Source organism: Rhizophagus irregularis, chromosome 19 (genome assembly GCF_026210795.1).
Source record: "Rhizophagus irregularis chromosome 19, complete sequence".
Classification (NCBI taxonomy): Eukaryota; Fungi; Glomeromycota; class Glomeromycetes; order Glomerales; family Glomeraceae; genus Rhizophagus; species Rhizophagus irregularis.
Window position 1 is genome coordinate 2,370,851 of NC_089447.1, and position 21,743 is coordinate 2,392,593.

General features: G+C 24.8%; 5 protein-coding genes across 5 annotated transcripts; 1 reads left to right on the forward strand and 4 right to left on the reverse strand.

The window, feature by feature from the left end:
- Positions 1-2,732: 2,732 nt before the first annotated feature.
- OCT59_011061 (uncharacterized protein) lies at positions 2,733-4,521 on the reverse strand. Its single transcript, XM_066136273.1, has 5 exons — positions 4,315-4,521; positions 4,153-4,212; positions 3,937-4,065; positions 3,453-3,836; positions 2,733-3,357 (listed from the first exon to the last, which is right to left on the reverse strand). Exons 1-5 carry the CDS (start codon positions 4,441-4,443, stop codon positions 2,827-2,829), a joined length of 1,233 nt encoding a protein of 410 aa, XP_066000913.1. The 5' UTR covers positions 4,444-4,521; the 3' UTR covers positions 2,733-2,826.
- A 6,517-nt stretch (positions 4,522-11,038) lies between these two features.
- On the reverse strand, positions 11,039-15,124 carry OCT59_011062 (uncharacterized protein). Its single transcript, XM_025319837.2, has 13 exons — positions 14,797-15,124; positions 14,559-14,719; positions 14,342-14,479; positions 14,211-14,255; positions 13,963-14,128; positions 13,356-13,880; positions 12,991-13,157; positions 12,851-12,920; positions 12,576-12,773; positions 12,431-12,490; positions 12,160-12,350; positions 11,565-11,647; positions 11,039-11,481 (listed from the first exon to the last, which is right to left on the reverse strand). Exons 1-13 carry the CDS (start codon positions 14,951-14,953, stop codon positions 11,400-11,402), a joined length of 2,043 nt encoding a protein of 680 aa, XP_025172837.1. The 5' UTR covers positions 14,954-15,124; the 3' UTR covers positions 11,039-11,399.
- Positions 15,125-15,576: 452 nt separating this feature from the next.
- On the reverse strand, positions 15,577-17,414 carry OCT59_011063 (uncharacterized protein; the record flags this gene model as incomplete). Its single annotated transcript, XM_025331178.2, has 5 exons — positions 15,577-16,344; positions 16,422-16,649; positions 16,713-16,783; positions 16,875-16,932; positions 17,001-17,414. 5 exons carry the CDS (start codon positions 17,412-17,414, stop codon positions 15,577-15,579), a joined length of 1,539 nt encoding a protein of 512 aa, XP_025172836.2.
- A 99-nt stretch (positions 17,415-17,513) lies between these two features.
- OCT59_011064 (uncharacterized protein) lies at positions 17,514-18,667 on the reverse strand. The gene has a single exon (XM_025319836.2). The coding sequence runs from the start codon at positions 18,552-18,554 to the stop codon at positions 18,072-18,074; it is 483 nt and encodes a 160-aa protein (XP_025172835.1). The 5' UTR covers positions 18,555-18,667; the 3' UTR covers positions 17,514-18,071.
- OCT59_011065 (uncharacterized protein) lies at positions 17,962-20,491 on the forward strand. The gene is made up of 4 exons (XM_025319835.2): positions 17,962-19,335; positions 19,432-19,529; positions 19,621-19,864; positions 19,941-20,491. Exons 1-4 carry the CDS (start codon positions 19,103-19,105, stop codon positions 20,056-20,058), a joined length of 693 nt encoding a protein of 230 aa, XP_025172834.1. The 5' UTR covers positions 17,962-19,102; the 3' UTR covers positions 20,059-20,491.
- The last annotated feature ends 1,252 nt before the right edge of the window (positions 20,492-21,743 follow it).

The following is a 21,743-nucleotide window of genomic DNA, read 5'->3' on the forward strand; positions in this document are numbered from 1 at the left end:
ATCTACATTTTTAGAAACATATACCATACTTTATATATACATTATAATTGTCACGTATTGTGTATATATATATATATATATATGTAATATAACATATGATACATAATTTTTTAATATTTTTAATTATACTTGCCTTAAAAAATTTATTAATAATGAATAAAAATGATTTTCTTATTTTTTTTTAACAGATAACCCGATAAAGATCTGATAATGAAATCGGTTGTTTCCTGTTCTTGGCAACCATGTAACGAATGTACAAAGTAAATCCAAAAATCCTTATTGGATCGATCCTGAATTAAAAATTTTTTTTTTAAAATCGTATTAGTATTTACATTGAAAAACATTATTTACGTTACATATTTATTATTTGTTAATTGATACACGATACAGATATATTAAAATAAAATATATAAAAAAAAAAATCTAGCTACATTAACTATATAATTTTTTTTTACCGAAATTTCCCTCATAATTACAATCATATTTTTAACTGTTGGGAAAGACCTTTCCTAAAATATATATATATATTATATATATATAAAAGAAAGAGTTACTTATGACTTAAAATATGCATTATTATTTATATTATATTTTTTTTATATGTATTATATGTATTATACACGATTAAAGATTGTTTCGCGTTTTAAACAGATGATTTTTTTTAAAATGAAAATAATAACTTTTTTATTTGTAAGAAAAGCCTTCATATGTAAGAAAACCCTTCATTTGTAAGGCGTGCATTATTATTGATTATTATTGAATTATTATTGAATTATTATTATTATTGAGAAGACAATACTTATATTGTAACTCAATAAAAATATTATTTTTATCAATTATTTTACTAATAAAACTAATAAAAAAAAAAACTAATAAAAAGGCTTTAATAAAATCATCAATAAGGGACCAATAAAATCCAAAATTAAAGATGTAAATAAAAGAATGATCCGAAAAACACTCAACATTTCAGTTACTCGAAACCAATTTTCACAATTTTCATTTTTTAAACAAATTGATTTATTTTAAACAAATTGATTTATTTTGATTTTCATTTTTTTTTAAAAATAAAAAAAATTTGACAAACATTTGAAATACCATTTAAAAAAATTTAAAAAATTTGACAAACATTTGAAATACCATTTAAAAAAAAGTTCAAACATTTAAAAAAAACACCATTTAAAAAAAATGACACATTTAAAAAAATGACAAACATTTAAAAATACCATTTAAAATAACCATTTAAAAATTAAAAAAATTTTTTTTTGACAAACATTTAAAAATACCATTTAAAACTCATTTAAAAAATTTCTTTTATATTAAAGGATGTAAGGTTATATAAATTTTTTATATGAAAAGGATGTAATAATAATAAAAATGCAAAAAATAAAAAAAAAATTTATCATTAGTTTCATTAGTTTCATTAGTTTTATTAATTTTAATTTTGAAATCTAGACTGTGAATCCATGATTTATTAATTAATTTAACAATTTACAATCCAAAATTTTAGTTCAATTGTTGTTAATAATTAATAATTTATTGGTTCTTCCTATTATTCTTCATCAAACAAAAAGTACGTAAATTACATTTGAAAAAAAAAAAATGTTTATTTGTCGTACAACTTTTTTTTCTTGTATTTATTTATTTATTTATCGTTGAAAGATTCACGACATGTATCGAAATAATCAAATATATCGAATAAATAAAAGTTTTATTAAAATAAAAACACTGCGGACAATCGGGTACCGGAAGAGTCTAATTATACTAATTTGAAATTTGAATTTATCTCCTTTCTAGATAAATTTAATTATTAATTTATTTATTTTTTTTTTAAAAAAAAAAGTTATTTGAAAATGAACTTTTTTTTGTTTCAGAAACTTCTACTGTTGTTAATATGGTAAAAAAAAAAAAGAGATCGGAAATACATTTAAATAACTATAAAAGGTTATAAAAAAAAAAAATTATTCTAAGATCTCTTCGAAAAAAGAAAAACGGTATTTTTGGTATTTTAACACGTTTTTTTGAAACATGTCACAACAAAAAAAAAATGAGGCTTGCAAAAAATTGTTTGTGTTTGCGAAAAAATGCGAAAAAATGCGAAATTTTTTTTTTTTATTAAACGATTATACATTACGTAAAGATAAATAAATATATGCAAAAAAAAATTCTATTTTTAGGAAAAAAAAAAAAAGTCTAAGTAGAAAATAAAAAAAATCGTAAAAAATTTTTTTTTCTATGAAAATATGAGAAAGAGGAATGGGAATGAGGGAGGAAGTGTTTTTTAGCTTAATTTATTTTTAAAGGCTTATTTATATATAATTTAAAGAAAGTCTAAAGTAAAAAAAATGTCTAAAAAGAATGAAATCTTAGAATGATGATGTGTTGTAAATAAAATCTAACGAAATTTTTTTTGTTTTTTTTTTGTTTGTATTTTGTAAAAATTTGTTTTTTTTGTGGGGGGTTTTTTTTTCTATCTCCTCATTTCTCATTAACTTATAATCTTATCAAAAGATTTTTTTTTACTTATGTATGTTCGAGGATTGTAAATAATCTATGGTGGCGAAATCTATAAAAATTTTGAAATGTACATTTATTTTTTTGTTTGTGTTTGTGTTTGTTAATCTATTATTACGAATAAAATGAAGTAAAATGAAAATGATAAAATTTTTTGAATGATAATAAAATGAAATTGTGATGATAAATTCGAGAAAATGCGTATTATTTTTTTTTTTTCTAAATAATTTTCGTATAAATTGAAAAAGTTTAAGTCGTTGAATGTGTTTGTAATTATGAATTATATACATAAAAAAATATTAAATCGGGAAAATTTTAATAATATTGAATATGATTATCATTGATTGGAGTGATTGGAGTGATTGGAGTGATTGGAGTGATTGGTGTCGAAAGGTAAATTACGGAATTTGCAGTTTGTGTTTGTGTTTGTTGTAATTGCAATTGCAATGCAGCTGTTTGTGAGTAACTTTCATACATATTGGTTGTCGTATAATCAAAAACGTTTCCAGATGTTATCATATTTGGAAAATTCTCATTTTTACATAATTCTGTTGTAGAATTCCATGTTTCATTATTTTCAATTATATGATATCCTTCTGGTGTCATGGTAGAAAAATTCTCATTGGAATTTATGTAAGTATATGGAATATTGAAAAAGTTTGTTGAAGAAACTGGTGTAGTTGGTGAAACGCAAGATGAAGAATTGGAATTAAGGCTTTGTCTTCTATCCATTTCTGCAACTCCAGCCGCCGCTACGGCCGCTGTTTCGGTTGCACTTAAAAACCTCCCCCCAGGTCCTCTTAATCTTCTTACTGCATGATTATGACGGGATTGATGAATATAGGGCTAAAAAAGTGGGTAAATTTCGTGTTAAAAAAAATTATTTCTTTTTTTTTTAAAGAAAAAAAATAAAAAAATTATTTTTATTAATTTAAACATACCTTTCTTTCTTTAGAAATATTATATTTCTTTTGAAATCTTTCACGAGCAAGTCTTCTTTTGAGAATTCTTTCATATTGTTTTGGATTAACATAAGTTGGTAATTCATTTTGATCCTTTTCAGCATCTTCATTTTCTTGTTTAACAATTTTGACATCATCATCCTCTTCAACATTTATGGTTGTAATCTTTTTAGGTTTATCATTTGAAGTACTAGACGCGTGAGGAGTTGGAGGAGAAGTTGGAGGCGATGGTGGAAATGATTGTTGAGATTTAATAATAAAAGGTTTAACATCTTCACCATTATTATGATTATTATTAGGAATCATAATTTTGAGGTCAGGTCGTTCGATTTCTTGGTGTTCAATATATAAATGATCTCCCAACTTTATTTATTAAAAAAAAAATGGCGGGAAAAAAAAAATTAGATTTGCAATGCGTGGGAAAAAGTAATTTGATTAGTTATAGTTGTACATAAATAATTACCTCTGAAGAAGGAGGATGAGGATGCACAGTAATAATTTGAGGATGTTCAAATTCAGGTGAGATATTAATAGGTTTCATATCGTAAGTTTCAAGATCAATAAATGTTTGATGTTCCATAGGAGGAGTTAGCTAAAAAAAATTATAATTATAATTAGTAAATTAGTAAAAAAAAAAATAAAGAAACCAATAAACGATGATTTTTATTGATATAATTACCATAGGATATTGAAGAACAACTTGCTGATCATCAAATTGTTGTTGATAGTATGATTCATCCTAAAAAAAAAAATGGAAAATCCATAAATCCATAAATCCATAAAAAACATTTTTTTTTTAAAAAAAAAATAAAAGAAGAAGAAAAAAAAATTTCTTTCTTACCGTGATACCGTAAAAAGGTTCATCGATTATTTGATTTCCTGTAGGAACATCACTGTAAATGGTATTGACATGAGGCGCAACTACTTGTGGCGCCGAGATGTATTGTTGTGGCAAATAGATAGTTTCCATTTTCGAAAAGAGATCGAATAGAAAAAAAAAAGTGTGTTTTTTTTTACGAAAAGAGTAAGAAAAAAAAAGAAAAGGGCGAAAAATAAAATAAAATAAAATGCAAAGAAGAAAAAAAAGAGAAAAAAAAATTCGAACGAAAATTTTTTTTTCAAAGAGAAAAGAAACTAAATATTGAAAAAAGAGTAGATTGTCAGGGTTTTAGCTTTTATTAGTCTCCGGGGATCAGAAAAAAAAAAATTGTCTTGACACCTTTATATAAAAAAAGATATTTGATTCTGATCATGTGAGGTTGCCATCTGTCGATTTTGTGATTTTGTGACACAAAATAAAAAAAAAGTCGCTAAGTACTAGTACTAGTGTACATTATAAATAAATTTGAGGCTGTGAAGGACACGACACATCACATATATATATTACATTATATTACATTAAATTATTTACCAAATTAAAAATATATATTATATTTTGTCGTCATTATAAAGCGGATAATGCGGGTAATACCGAAAATAATTACACGTACTTCAAATTTTTAGTTTAAAACGTTTTAGATAAATAATTTGTATGCCCATTCTAGAAAATAATTTATTTTATTAGTTGATTGGTGATAATTATGCAAATCTGTTGTGACACAGTATTGAAAACGTGCGTTTAATAAAGGCAAAATTAAAAAATTGAGAAAAAATCATTTTAAAACTTTATTTTTAATTTCTTTAACAAATGAAGAATTGAATGACAAGCCACACACACAAAAATAAATTATAATATATATATATAATAATATTTTTTCAATGAAATTAAAACTAGCCAAGAAAATAATATTAAAAATAAACAGGATTTTTTTAAAAAAAAAAATATGCAAAAAGATATCGAAGATCTGATTATGAAACTATAAAATGTAACAAAAAAAAAAAAAATTATTCGGTAAATTCGGGATAATAATGATTCGCACATTTAGAATTTTATAAACCTATTGTTTTAGTTTCAAAAAAATTTTGAATGATTTGATTTAATTAGAATTTATAATATTATAAATAAATGTAAATATATTGGTTTAAAAAAATTATATTGATGTACAGTATGTCATGAACGATTTTGTAAATTTTGTAAGCAAAGGTCAATCGTTTGTTTTTTGTTGGTGTTTTTGTTATGCAAGGTTTATTTTTCCATTATAGTGGAACTAAAAATATAAATTATTATTACATATATGTAATATATATATATACTGTATATATATATATATATATATATTAAAAAAAAATATGGGTTTCGATATTTTCCGTTAAACTAACTTGATTTGTAATTAGAATAAAAAATGTAAATGTTTATTTTTTGTTTCCCTTAAAGAAAATCTTGGCTAATTTATGTAATAACGTGACATAATATTTTTAACCCGTTAGAAGATCAAAAATGATTTGTTCATTTGTTACATTACTGCTAATATTTTCTTTATTAAGATCACGTTACTATGAAACAATTGGATTTTTTTTTTACGTCATTTAAAGAGTTGATCCTTTTATAATAAATTATTGATAGGTGTACAAAGTTTCATGGTTTTCATTTCATGAGTTTGGATTACTTTTTTCATAATATCATATGTCAAATTTTAATTATTGCATTAGGCATAAAATCAAACCATTAAAAAGGGTATTTAATCATAGGTCACTTTGTTTATGCGAGAAATCATTTCTTATAATAAATTATGACTCATTTGATCGTCTCATGACTTTTACCTATATTGAATTTTTAATATTTTGAATATTTTGATATCCAATTATGGTAACTCTATGGAAAAATTTAAAACTCTTTTTTTTCTTTATCTTTTTTTTTTCTTTATGAATTTAATGGAATTTTCTTCCCCACTTCGCCCGAGTCGGGTTAATGCAATGTATCACATGTTTTATAAATAATAAGAATTTTTTTATTAAATAAGCACTTTTCTTTAAAACAAATCGTTCTTTAAGGTAAAGGTAAAGCCGAATTCATTCTACCTTAAAAAGGATTGTGGGAAAAATCATTTGAAATAAATTGAATAATCCTTTTTTGATCTTTATTTAATTTTAATAAATAAAAAAAAGGGATTAAAAAAAAAAGTCTGAGACCCAGAGTAACCCACATCAAAAACCACTTAAAAATAAGAAAAAATGTTTTTCCGTAAAAGGATATTTATAATATTACCACTTTGTTTTTATTTTTTTGTTTCAATTTTCAAAAAAAATATTTACACATTGTTATATTAAGTTTTATTAAATGACAGTGATTTCTTTGCATTTTTTTATGCATTACTATGCATTTTCTTTATTTACATTCCTTTTCTCCTCTGTACAACTTTTTTTTTTTTACTTTTTTAAAAAAAAAAGAATGAAAAATAATTTTTTTTGGCGGGAATTCCCGTAACCGAGTGACAGGGTTGATCGGTTACACTAAACTCAGCCAGATTTATATTATATGAGTTAATATGATAACATTAAGCATACATTTTTGTGATTTAATTATTTTAATTATCAATAACAATATTAAAATTCACCAATCAAAGGAAAGTAAATTATTATTTTTAAAATATAATTATTATATTTATAAAATAATCATTTTTTTTTTAAAAAAATGATTTTGATTATCAAATATTTTAATATTGTTTTTCGATTTTTTTTTTAATATTATTCTCTTATTATTCCCCCCCTTATTAACGTCATGAAAGATAATATAAAAAAAATAAAGTAAAAATAAAATAATATAAAAATAAAATAAAATAAAATAAAATAAAAAGGATAAATTAAATTAAATGAAATAAATTTGTTTTTATCATTTATCATTTTTTTTTATTTTTACCCTTGATTTCAATTTTTTTGAGATTTTTGTTTAAAAAAAGAAATTAATTGGTGCGTATCATTAATATATTCAAAATGTATGTTTATCAATCCCATGAAAAAAAATAAATTCAATAAAAACCAATTAAATTTCAAATTACACGTGAACGTATATCATTTAAAACTTATAATTTTCCTTGAAAAACATAGTCCCGATCCCGAATATTTTTTTTCTTAAATAATCATGTAAAAGTATGTATGTAAGGTATATTATTTTTTTTAATCACATCAATCAGATAGATGATATACGGAATATATCTAACATTAAATTAAAATACAGAAATACAGGAACACGAATTCTGCATTTAAAAATTTGTTTATTTGAAAATTATTTATCCCCCGCTTATGTTTCGATTAACAACAATATAAGATAGTCTTTAGATTCAATAAAATTTATTATGAACCAATCAATTCAATGAAGAATTAAAAATATGCTTACAAGTCTTACAAGATTATGTTCTAAAAAAGGAAAATTACATAAAAAATTGATTGGAAAAAAAATTTTATTACAAAGAAAAATATTATTTTTAAAAATAAATAAAATAATCCAGACCTTATAATAAATAATTTTTGCATGATAATAATTTAATGTTTTTTAAAGTAGTAATAACAACAAACAAATTATCATTTATGGTAAATTTTAATGTTATATGAATATCATTATTTTTCATATTACCGTGTATATTTATTATAATTTTCAAAATAGTAACAAAAATATAAATTATAAAAAATATTTTGGTTTGATGTTTAAAATTGATTACGAAATTATGAGATTTTTTATTAGTTATGATTTATAATACATAAAAAATTTGAACTCAGAGTACTCAGAGTACTCAGAGTGATAAAAAGTGATAAACGATGATTTCAAGTACATTGTTCCCAATTTAGTTTGGGTTCGAAAAATATAAAAATGGTTGATTCGTTAATTAAAAATAATTTTTTTTTTTTTAAAAAAAAAATAAAAAAAAATAAATTAATTAAAAAAAGGGTAAATTCCTTTTAGGGGATATTGCGGTAAAATAATTTGTTTTGTTTGTAATTTTATTACTTTAAAACTTACTTTAAAACTAGGATTACATATCACATTTGTATATCATATTTAGAAAGGCGTATAATTTGTATTTTTTGTATTTCATTTTATAATATCCCATGATATAAATAATGAGCCATAACCATTTTGTTATTTTATACAAATTAGGAATAAACCATATTCAAAATAATTGTGGCAAAGTACTTTTTCGTAGTAATTTACCAAGTAATTCACATAAGTAATTGTTTATTCTAATAATGCAAGTGAGTAAGGTAGAATCTTACAAATAAATCACCAATTATAGATGATTGTGTAATTTTTTACCAAAATAATTATGTAAAACTCACACCGAAAGTTATGTAAACTTTACTTTTGCCAATTCATAATCCATCATACGATTGATGCGAATTCTTTTTAGGGTATAAAATATAAACAGCGGTATAAAATAATTTATATTTAGGATTAGTATTTTTTTTTATTTATTTTTATTTATTTTTTTTTTTCCGATTATTTACGATGTCGTTATACCCGATTATATTATTATTTTATAATTAAATGTGACAAACATAGAAATCTTATATGCATGTTTTTTTTAGACTAACTATATCTTCGACCTTATTTTTTAATCGATTGATCAAGGTTTTTTCTTTTTATTATCCTAAATTATACTTATATTCGAATAATTTTCCAAATTTGGAAGGGCTGAGAATCATTTCAATCATTTTTAGCGGTTTTTTTTTTCTGCCCCGGGTTGAATGACCCGAAGGTTTCAAAAACAAGGTTTTATCTGAAAAATTTAATCAAGATAAAAACGGTTTTCTAAACCTTTTTGTTCTATTCTTTTTTTCTTTTTTTCTTTTTTTTCTTTTTTTAATTTTTAATCTTTCTTCTTATGATACATTTCAAGATCAATTCAAACTTTGTTCAATGTTGTTATGTTGTTTAATGTTGGTCACACTTATCACACTTATTTTACTTGTTTTAATAATTCTGGCCGATCTATTCACGTGAGGATTTGGTAAACATATTAAAACATATTTTTGTAACGTTTCGTATTATATTACGTAACATGATTAAGAATATTATATATATATATCCGATATATGTGTTACAACACATTCATTATCATAAATACATATATATGTATATATATTTATGTATTTATAAATATTTTATATATATATTTAATATATAAATTATATATATTATATTTACATATATATTTAATATGCATGAAATTATAAATTCCCGAGTTTTAACCTCTTTTAAACAATTTTGTAAAATTTTTAATTTAACATTAACGGTTATAACAAAAAAGTAATATCAATAAATAAATCAATTAATTAAATTTTATTTTTATTTTTATTTTTTTTTTTGGGTAAAATGGCTTTTTTGTAATCGCCATTCTGATGTCAATTGTGAAAATTTTACTGGTTCGATTTTCAGGATTTTTTTTTCCCACAAATAAATTTTTTTTTTATATAAATTTTTACCGATATCAGGAAAATTTATTCCTTTTTTAAAATTCCCTATTTTATAAAAAATCGTGTTAATCAATAAAATCAATAAAATCACAAAAAAAAAAATAATAGAATATATATTACATCATAAAAAAAATTGGGCGCTCTAAAAATAATAAGTAAAAAAAAAAAAAAGTATAACCAAAATTAACCAAAATATATATAAAATTATTCAAAAAAGTATAAGCCTTAAAAAATCTAAATCTAAAAAAAATTTTTTTTAAAAGAAATCAATGAAATCAAATGGTAAAAATAATTTTTTCTTTTTAAAAATAAATTTTTTATATTAAAAAAAAAAGGAAAAAAAATAAAAAAAAAGGGCGAAACTTTATTTTTAATTTTTAATTTTTTTACTAAAAAATTAAAAAAATTACGTGATACTTATAAATTACGTGATACTCGTTTTTTTCGAGGTTTCTTTTTTGAACGGTGAAATCCGAAAAAAAAAAACATAATCCATAAAATTTCATAATTCCCCCCTTCTCCCCCTCGAACACGTTTTAACCACGTTTTAAAATATGCAACACGAGATATTGTTTTTTGTTTCAAAAATTTCCTTTACATGTTCACAAAAAGTTACCGGATCTTTTTTTTGTTGATAGACATTTTCGGATTATACCGGACCATTATAATTTAACTTTATAAGAATAAAAGGATAATATTTATAATATTATAATATTGTATTTGTATCAGTAATTCAGTACCCATTATAAATCAAATGTGTTTAACCAATTAAAGAAATTTTTTATGATTTAATTCAAAATTCTTTTTAATCTATTTAAAAAATAAATAAAAAAATAATTAAAATAATAATTAAAAATATTAAAATTAACCTATCTGGGTTTAAAATTTTATTAAAAAATAAACAAAAAGTGTTAATTTGATTCCCGATATGTTTAGAAGAGGAGAATAATGCATAACCTTTTTTTTTTTTATACATACATATTAATTAATTAGATTATCATATTAAAAACATTTTCAAAAGATTTTAAATTACGTAATCCTTAATGATATAAGAAACTAAAACATTCTCGAAAAAAAATTGGTCACAAGTCATTGAACTGATATTAATTATCACGATACACAATTTTTTTTTATACAAAAATTTTCCTCTTGTTTACCTTATCTGCATCTTAAATTCTTGGCTTTTTTCTTTTTTTGATAAACTTTTTTTTTTATTTGTTTATTTGTTTTTCTTTTTTTTTTTTAAAAAAAAAATATATATTCGAAACTCGCTTATCAAATTCATTAACAGTTAAATAATTCAATCATCGTACATAAAAAACCACATCTTTCAATAAATTAACTAAATGATATTATAATAAAGAAAACGTAAGTAAATTATTAAGTAATCAAACTTTATGGTTTATCGAAAATAATTATAAATGATTTATAAATAAATCGTTACGATTATTAATTTAAATTATTATCATAAACTAACTATTAAAAATTAAAAAATTGCCAAATGTTTTGATCATGATGCATTTTGATTGGTCAATTAATCCCTATGTGGTTAATCTCAAATGCATGCACACGTCAAAGTTAAGGAGATAATTGTTTTGACGTTGATGCGGCAAATGGATGAGTTAAAAGAACTTTAGCCGTTGGTCTTTCATCATGGTTTCTATAATAAAAAAGGAAATTAATTATTAAATTTTTTTTTTTATCACTTTTTAATGATTTTTCGTCATCAATTTCATCACTTACGATTCAAAGGTCTTTTTCAAGAATTCTTTTGCTTCATTTGATATTCCTTCAGGTATTTCTGGTGAAATAGATTCAACTCCAATCTAAATCAATATAAAAATAATTAATTAGTGAACAATATAGTCTAACTAATAATACTATAATAAATAGTTATTTGAGTCGAAGACCATCTGACAATCTTAGTTATAGTTCGGTCATTAGGAATACTGCGGTGACCAATAGGGATGTCTCATGGTCAGTAAAATCCCGCATATTCCTAAATTAGTGTTGTTAACGGTCGGTCCGGTTTGGTCTGAAAGTCAAACTGAACCGATTAACTTGGACCTCCAAGTCGAACCGATGGGGTCATTAATATCAGTCCCATCAACTTTTTATCGGTCCCATCGACTTGCTTATCGACCCCATCAACACCATCGGTTTGATGACAAGTCAAGTCAAACTGAACTGAACCATGACTTAAAAATCTTCAAGTCAAACTGAGTCGACCTCATCAGTCTGGTTTGTACTTAACAACACTAAATCCTAATCGAACTGAACAATAACTAATAATACTATTTATTCGATATTTCCCCATCATCAGCCCAAGTTAGCTTACCTTAAATATTGCTTGCATCTGAGTAAATTGTGGATATGGATGAGTTCCTGTAAACATTTCTACAATTAAACATCCTAAGCTCCATATATCAGCTTTACTTGTATATGAAGTTTGTTTAACAACTTCTGGTGCCATCCAAAATACAGATCCCTGCAATGAAGGCCTACTAACAGATGCAGTTGCCATAATTTCTGAGAGGTAATAAAAAATTATTTTCTTTTAAGCATTCGCGTAGTGAATCAATATATAATATTAATATAAAAAAACTTACGATCTTCTACTTTCTTTGATATACCAAAATCGGATATTTTGATACCTCCCTTATTATCGACTAAATAAAAATTAAAATTAAGTACCCAAAATCACGTGATAAAATAATCCGCCTTTACCAACATTACCAACATTACAAAATTTACCTAAAACGTTAGCCCCTTTGATATCGCGATGAATAATATCTTTTTCGTGAAGATAATTTAATCCTTGTAAAATTTGTCTATTAAATGATCTAACCAATGTTTCTTCTAACGGTCCATAATTATTAAGCATTGTAGCTACAGATCCACCTGGGACATATTCCAAGAAAATATTTAAAGTTTCCTCATCATGTTGTGATCCTATAATTTAAACCGAATTTTTTTTTTTTAGATATATAATTAAAATTTACAATTTGGCTGAATTAAAAAGATCTTACCAAGATATTGCACTATGTTTTCATGATGTAACTCTTGTAAAAGTGAAATTTCTCTTTGTAATGCATCCAACTAAATAATAAATTTAAATTAAAAAAAAAATTTTTTAAAATTCATCTTATATATCTCAAATGTAATTTACCATGGATTTCTTCCTCTGTTCATTTGCAGATTGTCCAGTTGGTAATTCAACTTGTTTAATTGCCATCAATTCTCCTGTAATAGAATTAAGTCCCAAGTATACACAACCAAAAGATCCCATCCCAATTAAAGCTCCCTTTATCCACTTAAATACTGTCTTGGTAAATGCTATTAATTTAGTTAAATGATATTAATAAAAACATGTTTATTTGTTTTATTCGTATTAGTTATTTACTGATCTAGTAGTAAATGGGTTATCATCCGAAGGATGATGACCCATTTATATACTAGACTAGTAAATAACTTTATCATCCTGGATATACTGATTGGCCCACCAGTTTATACCAATTAGTAGCCAAAGATTACCTTCTTCAAATAAATTAAGTTGATCATCCTCTTCTTCTTCAAAACTATCAAACCCTTCAAATTCTTCTTCAGCAATGGTTTCATCAGGATTATCATTCAAATGAGGCAATAAACTTGATCTCCTTGAACTGTCATCAAAAAGTCTCGAAGTACGTTTTGATCTAAGTCCAAAAGATGATTTAGATGCCATAGAAGCTCTTCTCATAGAATTTCTAACACTACGTTCTAACTCTTCACTATTATGACCAGGAAAGTATTCTGTAAGATTTAATGAAATTAATTCTGATGGAGGTCTTTGTCCAAAGAAATTTCTCAATTTCTTTTGTGATATTCCAACTTGTTGTCCTTGTGGTATACTTGGTGGTTTTTCTCCAAAAAAATTTGCCAATTTCTTATCTCTCATCTGTTTCTTAAATGTTTCATGATTCATTGGAAGATGTTTCTTTCTCAAAAATAATCTTTCTCTTTCTGGACGATCTACACTTTTACATATTGTTTCAACTTCCTCATCTGTTAAACACCTTGCTACAAAAAAAAATTTAATTTTTTTTTTTAATAAAAAATTGTAAATGACAACTTTTGTAAAGGTACTTAAATTCAAGTTTACCTGATCCAGAATCACTTAAGGTTGTAAATAATGAATATCTTTCAACATCATCCTTGATATTAAACTTTTGTAAAACTTTTGCAAGAATAGATTTGGCATCACTAACGTTATTTATTGGAATAATACGTGAAGATTGTCCATCCTCCCCAATTACTTTAATACACTTCTATTCATTTTTTTTTAAAAGAATATGAATCTTTGAAATTATAAACAACATAGAGATTGATTGAAGATCTGTCTATAAATACCTGTTTGACACTTTCAATGGACATTATTGTAGTCTCTTGGATTTGCTTATTTAATAAAATAAAAATTAATTTTAAAAATTATTATTATTATTATTATTATTATTAATTTTCACGTAAAAATTTTAACTCACTTTATTAGATGAGGGTGATTTTGGTATATCACTGGTAATTCGATGGCTTGAATTTTTACGAACCACTTTTGGCAGCGAATCAGATCTGGTAAGTGACATAGAAAAAGAAAATTTATCGGTTTCTGGTGTACTTAATTCCTATATAATATATATAAATATATAATTAACGATAATGAAGTTTTTTTTTTTAAAAAAAAACAAAAGAAAAAAATCAAACCTTGTACAGTAATTTTGAATAAATGTTGTTTCCCATACAACTTTTTAGTAGTGATTTTACGGCCAATAAGATTCTTATGCGTTCACCAATGGATTTTATTTTTAATTCTTTAAGAATTTCGTGATCCAATTCGAGTAAAACGTCACCGTTGATATCATTTTCTATTTGGTTGGTTTTTTTTTTGATTAGGAAAAAAATTTGTAAAAAAAAGTATATATTTAAATTTCATTCAAATTACCAGCAAATATTTTCTGATATTCTTTAAAATTATTTTCTTGTAACCAATAAGAAACTTGTTCAAGTTTCCATTGACGAACACTTTCAAAAGTAATACGATTTTCTACATTAGGTGATGAAGGTACACTTTCCATCGGGGAAATATGAATTTGAGTCATCGTATTTTTTATTTTATTTTTTTAAAAAGAAAAAGTTAAATTAAAATAATCAAATTAAAAAATTAAAAATTGTAAAATATTTTGATGTATATATGTATATTAAATTTTTTTTTTTTTATTATTATTATTTATAAATAAGGGGAAAGGGAAAATGTCGTAAATTTGTTTCGATAATTCAAAATAAAGAGAGAACCCCCTTTTTATAGCAAAATAATATAATTATAGTGTAACAATGCATTCTTCTGTTTTAGCCAAGCCGATCGTATTGTTTTGTCGGTTGGTGATTTTTTTAATTTGATCGACTTTACTGGTTGGTACAAATAAACTTATTAAAAGTATAAATTATGTATGAAGACCTTTGTTTAAAAATGATTTGATTGCGTCAACAGTCCTTCTGTTTGACTTAATTGGTGTTACTAATTGTGATTTATTCTTCAAAAAAAACATATTCATAAAAAAAATGGTTTCATTTAAATAATAATTTATCATTTATTATAAATATAATATGTACTTGTTAAAAAAAAAAAAGAGAGAGAGAGATGTAATAATATAAAAGAATGCAAAATAAAAAATTTGTTGTAATTTGATCGAATTCTCTCTCTTTACAAAATAAAGTCACGTGTTTATCTTCTTAGTATTGATTGTTCAGGCAAGGTTGATAGTAATTGAATTGAATCTCTTAAAACATTTGATGATGGTTCTGAATATCTACTCGTTGGTGAAAAAGTTATAGAGGTTCTTTCATCCTTATTCATATTATTTTCCATCTTTGAAATTGAAACACTTGTTCTATCTGAAGGGGCTAATGTTGCACTTTCGGTTGTATTTGAAACATTATCACCAACATTTTTATTATTTACGTAAAAACTTAACCTAGTTAACCTATGTGCACTGATACTACTACTACCCCTACCTCCTGGAATTTCCGTTTCGACGAATGATAAATTTGGATTCATTTCTCTTGGGTTTTTTCCTCTAATTAAATCATAAACTTCTAATACTACTGATTTTTTAGCAGCAAATATTATGAAAATCAATATTCCTGCGGTTCTATTAAAGAATAATAATGTTATTATATAAGAGTAACTTGGTATATATTCTTTAATTATATTGGCACAAATAGATTGACTTCCTTGATCTTTCAAACATAGTACCCATTTTATAATCCATTCACTTGTTAAAGTTGATTCGGCTAATACTCGGAGTCCAAAAATATAAAAATGCCAATTTAAAACGTATATTATCAACATTAATAAAGCTCCTAATAATGCGCGCCATTGCATTTTGAAGACTGCATGCAAGTGATTCAATTGCCTTTGAGCTTCAATTATAGTAGTACGTTTTGATATAGTCGACGCAACTGAATAACGTCGGTTCGATTTGATAGTTATCTAATATTTTAAGAGTTAATTAATATTGAATGACAAGAGTGATAAGGTTCAAGTGAAAGATTCTAATTTTTACTCACGTGAGCCATATATATAAAAGTTGTTAAATGAGCAGCGAATGCAATATAAATAAAGAACAAAAAGTAAAAGTACGCGGGAGCCGAATCCAAAGAAATAAAGCATATGTTTGATGATTGAATATTATTTGTAAGATAAGGAATTATAAATGCTGCTAATGAACCTCCAAAGATTAAAGCATGGAAACCAATTATTTTTTTGGTTATAAAATCCACGCGCCACACCGATACCTTTAAAAAAGAAAAATTAAATTTTTTTTTTTGAAAAAAAAAATATTAATTAATGATTCTTACTAAATGTAAATGCGTCATTAAAAGTGAAGAATAGCACGCTATTGCACACGATCCAGCAAGCGTGAAAAATGCTAAATATTTTTTTAAAAAAATTACATACAGGTTAACATATTAATTAAGTATTGAGAAGAAAATATGAATATGGTAATATCGTAACTATACCTTGAACAGCGCAATACGTATTATTTCTTGAATCTGCTGGGGTAATTGCGTCAACGCACTACAAATAGTATAATATGTATAATGTAAACTTTTCTTTCAACATATAAGGCGCAGTTCGCTACTTACCTGACTTTGTTTTTGGTTTATGGTGAAAAATTCAGCTCCTTCAAAACACATCACACTCAAAGCAAGAGGAAACAACATTAACTTTGCTAAATGATTTTTTTTTTGACTTGGAAGTACAATAAAAAAGATGCAAAGTAAAATCATTAGGAAAAAAGAGATAATTCCTAATATTGCAAAACTTTTGTAGATAAAATCGAGTTTGCCTTCTTCATAAAAATTATTAGGAAATGGACAAGCAAGACAGCAATTGTTAACACAATTTTGAGATTCATCTATATGGCCATTGGGATCTCTGGCTATAAGAGGTGAAGGACAATTATCTTTTGATATTATACTAATAGGGTCTATTTGCGCTAAAACTGAATGTATCAGCATAGAAATTATAATAAGCCACGAATTCTTCGTCGATTTCATTTTTATATATGTATATATACTATAAATATGTTCAGACCAGAAACAAAAATCTTTTTTTTTTTGAAAAAAAAAGAAAAGGTTGGGAGAGAAAATTATTTAGTTAATTATAAAAAAATTTTATTGAATTTTGCGTATTATCCCTATATAAAAAAATTTTAAGTACCCGAAAATTTTGATAATTAATTAGTAGTATTACTCTCAAAATGTTTATAACTACCGAGCTTTGAGCAAATCTTATCTATCTTAAAGTAATTTAAAGCTAGATTCGGAATTTATTGCTAAATGTACAGTAGATCAAAGTCAAATGCTTCGATTTTAATTAATTCAATTTTAATTTAACTTTCATTAAATTAGTAATTACTCTGATCAATTACTAGGATTTTCATGAATTTTATCGTGCTTTTTTACTTTAGAAGACCAATTAAATTTTTTTTATCTATAAATTATTGTCCCCCCTTTTGTGGAGTAAAAATTGGGTTATTTTATTTATAATATTACAAGGTGATAATTTACATATAAATTTTCATTTTGTAAATCAAAAAAATATGTGCAACAAATTATGTTCAAAGATGGTGTGAACTGAGCAACATAACAGAAAAAATAATTTATAAGTTCCATAAATTCCATAAGTTCCCTGCTGAAGCGCTTACTAAATAATTAAAAGCCTCCGGGTAACCTTGCAACAAGATGAATACACGATTCGTGTTTAATTTTATATTCCGACAGTTTTCTATCATCTTCCAATTGTTTTCCTTTGAATATAAGTCTCTGGTGTTCTATCGGAAAAGCTGTCCTTTCATTATATTTTTTTTTCAAATCGTGTACAGTGCTGGATGGATTGATGATAATAGCGGTTGAACTTTTAGTTGAAGTTGGAACAGTATCCTTAACGAATACTTGTATACCACCTTCAGCCTTTCGAACAAGCCTGATATTCTCGTCTGAACCAATTTTATAATCGGTTACTTTGAGGTTATCTTTAAGTTGTTTATTACCAAGAAATAATTCTTGATTTTCGGTTTTAACTTGGATTAGTTTTTCTACTTTTTGCTTCACTTGAGAGATGGTATCGTCGGAGTTAATCTCAAGTGAGACTTTCATTTTTTCATCAATACATAGAAAAACCGTAAATTTCATCATTTTTTTTTCCTTGTTATTTGATCGTTACAGAATAAAGAACAATTTTTTTTTTTTTTTGAAGAAAAATTATTACTTTTGGTTTGAGTTGAGAATATATCTACAAATTCCGTGTCAATCGGGAAAACTACCATAGAATTCTCCATTCATACCAAATAATACGCCAAAACCGGTATAGATAACGAAAATGAGTTTTTTAAAAAGGCAACATTAATGAGTTGTTATTCGTTCCTAAATTTTTTTGTTTAAATATATTTGGTAAAAATTAGTTTAAATACGGAAATTTCATTGTTTGTTTGACTATTAAATAATAATAAATGAAAAACCTGAAAAAAGATTTCATTAGGTAACAAAATTGTTTGTTTTAAGTGTTTCACACACCTCTTGATTCATTCCATTAGTCAATTTTGGACATTCATTTCCTTTAATGATTCATGTGTGAGAAGATTTAAATCTGAAAGAATTCTTTATTAGTAACTAGATGTTAATTAATCTTTTTTTTATTAGAATTTTTTTTGTTCGCATTTGATATTAAATATATTAAATAAAAAATGTCTAATATGTCTGAATGCACTATTTGTTACGAAAGAGATAATGATTTTCGTAATATAACTTCAAATTGTTCTCATCAGGCCGTTGTTTGTGTGAAGTGTGTTAATGAATATATTAAAAATCGGAGCAATGAAAAACAAATCTTTAATATTCCCTGCCCTACAAATGGATGTAATAAATTAATGGAAAGACATGATATTAAAAATTTCGCAACAAAAGAAGTCTTCGAAAAGTATGATAATCTCTCTTTTTTATTTAATAGAGTCCTTATCATGTTTTTTTACTTATTAACATGTTTATTTCTTTATCTTCTTTTTCTATGGTTCAGATATGATGAACTTATTTTCAAAATTGCGATTCAAAGGTTCCCGGAATTTAGATGGTGTAAAGCCCCTTGTGGAGCTGGACAAATCCATATAGGGAAAGGTATCATCTTATATTATTAAAAATACTTAATAAATTTCTTATTTCAAAAAAGTTAATTTAAATATTTCCAATATATTACATTTATGTACAGATAAAACTCCAGTTGTAATCTGTGAGAGTTGTGGTGTGGAATCATGTTATAATCATGATGTTGTCTGGCATGCTGATCAAACTTGCAAAGAATACGATATGAAAAATAAAAAATCAGATTTTGTTACTAAGAATTATATTTCACGAGAAACAAGAGGATGTCCTGGGTGTTCTATACCTATTGTGAAAAATGGAGGATGTGATCATATAACTTGCACCAAATGTGGACATCAATTTTGTTGGCTGTAAGTATTTACTGAATTGTTCATATATAAAATAATTGTCATATATAACTTTTCTTTATTCTTTTATTCTTTGTAGATGTCTACAAACACATCCTCTCCATAAGCCTACATGTGGTAAATTGAGAAAATGGGGTAGATGGGTTGCAAAATTTTCATTTCTAAGCTGTTCACGTACAACTTATTTAGACTCATAAAATCTGTCTTATGTTTATATACCTGATATGAAAAAATCTGTTATTCTTTTTTTATTTCACGATTTTATAAAAAATTGATCTAAATCTATGTATTGGTTCTTTCATTATTATTATACCAGGACTTTTTCAAACTTTCGTAATAGTGCAATGTCTTGGTAGGAAACAATTGTAATTTTAATTATTTATTAAATAACATATTAATAATAAGTCCAAATTTATTTAATTAGTACATAGTCACGGTAAACTTGATCATTCTATCTAACCTGCAATTGTGTGAATCAATTATTTATCTTTATTTTAAGTATCTATACACGTTTCTTATGTAATATTATAAAAAAAAAATCACAAATAGTTGTTGTTTCATAAATGGTGAGTTTTTTTTTACAAATCTTTAAGAACTAAAACAATTGGCACGTGATCACTTGCTCCGTAAACATTCGATCGAATTTCGCTTTCAATTACTTTGTCTAATATCCTTTCGCTAACAACATGATAATCTAAACGCCAACCAATATTTTTAGAATAACATTTAAAGCGATAAGAGTAATATGTATATTGACCCTCAGTGTTTGGATGGAAATGTCTCCAAGTATCAATAAATTTGGATTTCCCTCCATTCAAAATTCTTTCGAAATCTTCCCGTTCTTCTGGTGTGAAACCCGGAGTCCTGTAAGAGTATGTTGACAATATGAGTAACGTAAAGGTATAAACTTACGAAGTCAAAAATATTATTTTATAATCACTTTTGATTAGTATTAGGTTTCGCTAAATCAATTGTTTTATGTGCAACGTTCAAGTCCCTATATAAGTCCAAATAAATTGGGTTATTATTTTAAATATGATAAGCCCTTTCTTCAATATTATATTTATAATTACCCAGCCCAAATCACTGGTTTCTTTTCATCAAGTTGTCTCAAATATTTTTCCATAACTTCATCCCAAACTATTTTTTCTTTCAATCTAGCAAGTTTATCACCCGCATTAGGAACGTAACATGCTACATAATATAATGACTCAAATTCCAACGTAATAATTCGTCCTTTGGTACTTTCGGGGTTTGGATGTGTAGGAAGGCCAAATGAAGTAGAAATTGGTTCAATCTTTGAAAAAACAGCTATCCCGGCTAAAAAAAACAATGAAAAAATTAAATTAAAACAGTTTTTAATATATTATGTGTTATAACCTACCGTATCCTTTTTTCTCATCAAAGCCCCACCAACGATATTTATATTTCTTAGAATCAACTACATCATTAACTTTTTCATTGACTTTTGTTTCTTGAATACACAAAATATCAGCGTCTTCTGCTTCGACATAAGTCTTGAAACCCTATTAATAAATAAACTTATATATAAACTATGAACTATATACCAAAAGAAAAAAAACGCGTTCAACCTTTTTTAAAGCAGCATTTAACCCGCTAACATTCCAAGAAGCGAGTTTTACGGTCCCTTCACGCTTTTCAAAAAATAAACTTTCTGGTATTTTCAAGGTTTTATTTGTTTCGTCTTTCTTAACTTTTTTAGTTGGACGCGTACTACTTTCTGCACTTTCATTACTATGAATATTTTTTTCTTTCACTTCTGGCTTTAAATATTTTTCGAGCGTATTTTGTTTTTTACTCATATTTTGATAAGATACTTTAAAAATGTTTTTAGAAATAGAAAGAAAATTTCGATAATTTA

Coding starts and splice junctions, on each gene's coding strand:
- OCT59_011061 (XM_066136273.1), bottom strand. CDS start 4,443: ATGGAAACTATCTATTTGCCACAACAATACATCTCGGCGCCACAAGTA. Junction 4,213..4,314: donor AACCTTTTTACGGTATCACG/GTAAGAAAGAAA, acceptor TTTTTTTTTTAG/GATGAATCATACTATCAACA. Junction 4,066..4,152: donor TTGTTCTTCAATATCCTATG/GTAATTATATCA, acceptor AATTTTTTTTAG/CTAACTCCTCCTATGGAACA.
- OCT59_011062 (XM_025319837.2), bottom strand. CDS start 14,953: ATGACTCAAATTCATATTTCCCCGATGGAAAGTGTACCTTCATCACCT. Junction 14,256..14,341: donor AATCACCCTCATCTAATAAA/GTGAGTTAAAAT, acceptor TTATTAAATAAG/CAAATCCAAGAGACTACAAT. Junction 11,648..12,159: donor AGATGCAAGCAATATTTAAG/GTAAGCTAACTT, acceptor ATATTGATTTAG/ATTGGAGTTGAATCTATTTC.
- OCT59_011064 (XM_025319836.2), bottom strand. CDS start 18,554: ATGATGAAATTTACGGTTTTTCTATGTATTGATGAAAAAATGAAAGTC.
- OCT59_011065 (XM_025319835.2), top strand. CDS start 19,103: ATGTCTAATATGTCTGAATGCACTATTTGTTACGAAAGAGATAATGAT. Junction 19,336..19,431: donor ACAAAAGAAGTCTTCGAAAA/GTATGATAATCT, acceptor TCTATGGTTCAG/ATATGATGAACTTATTTTCA. Junction 19,865..19,940: donor GGACATCAATTTTGTTGGCT/GTAAGTATTTAC, acceptor TATTCTTTGTAG/ATGTCTACAAACACATCCTC.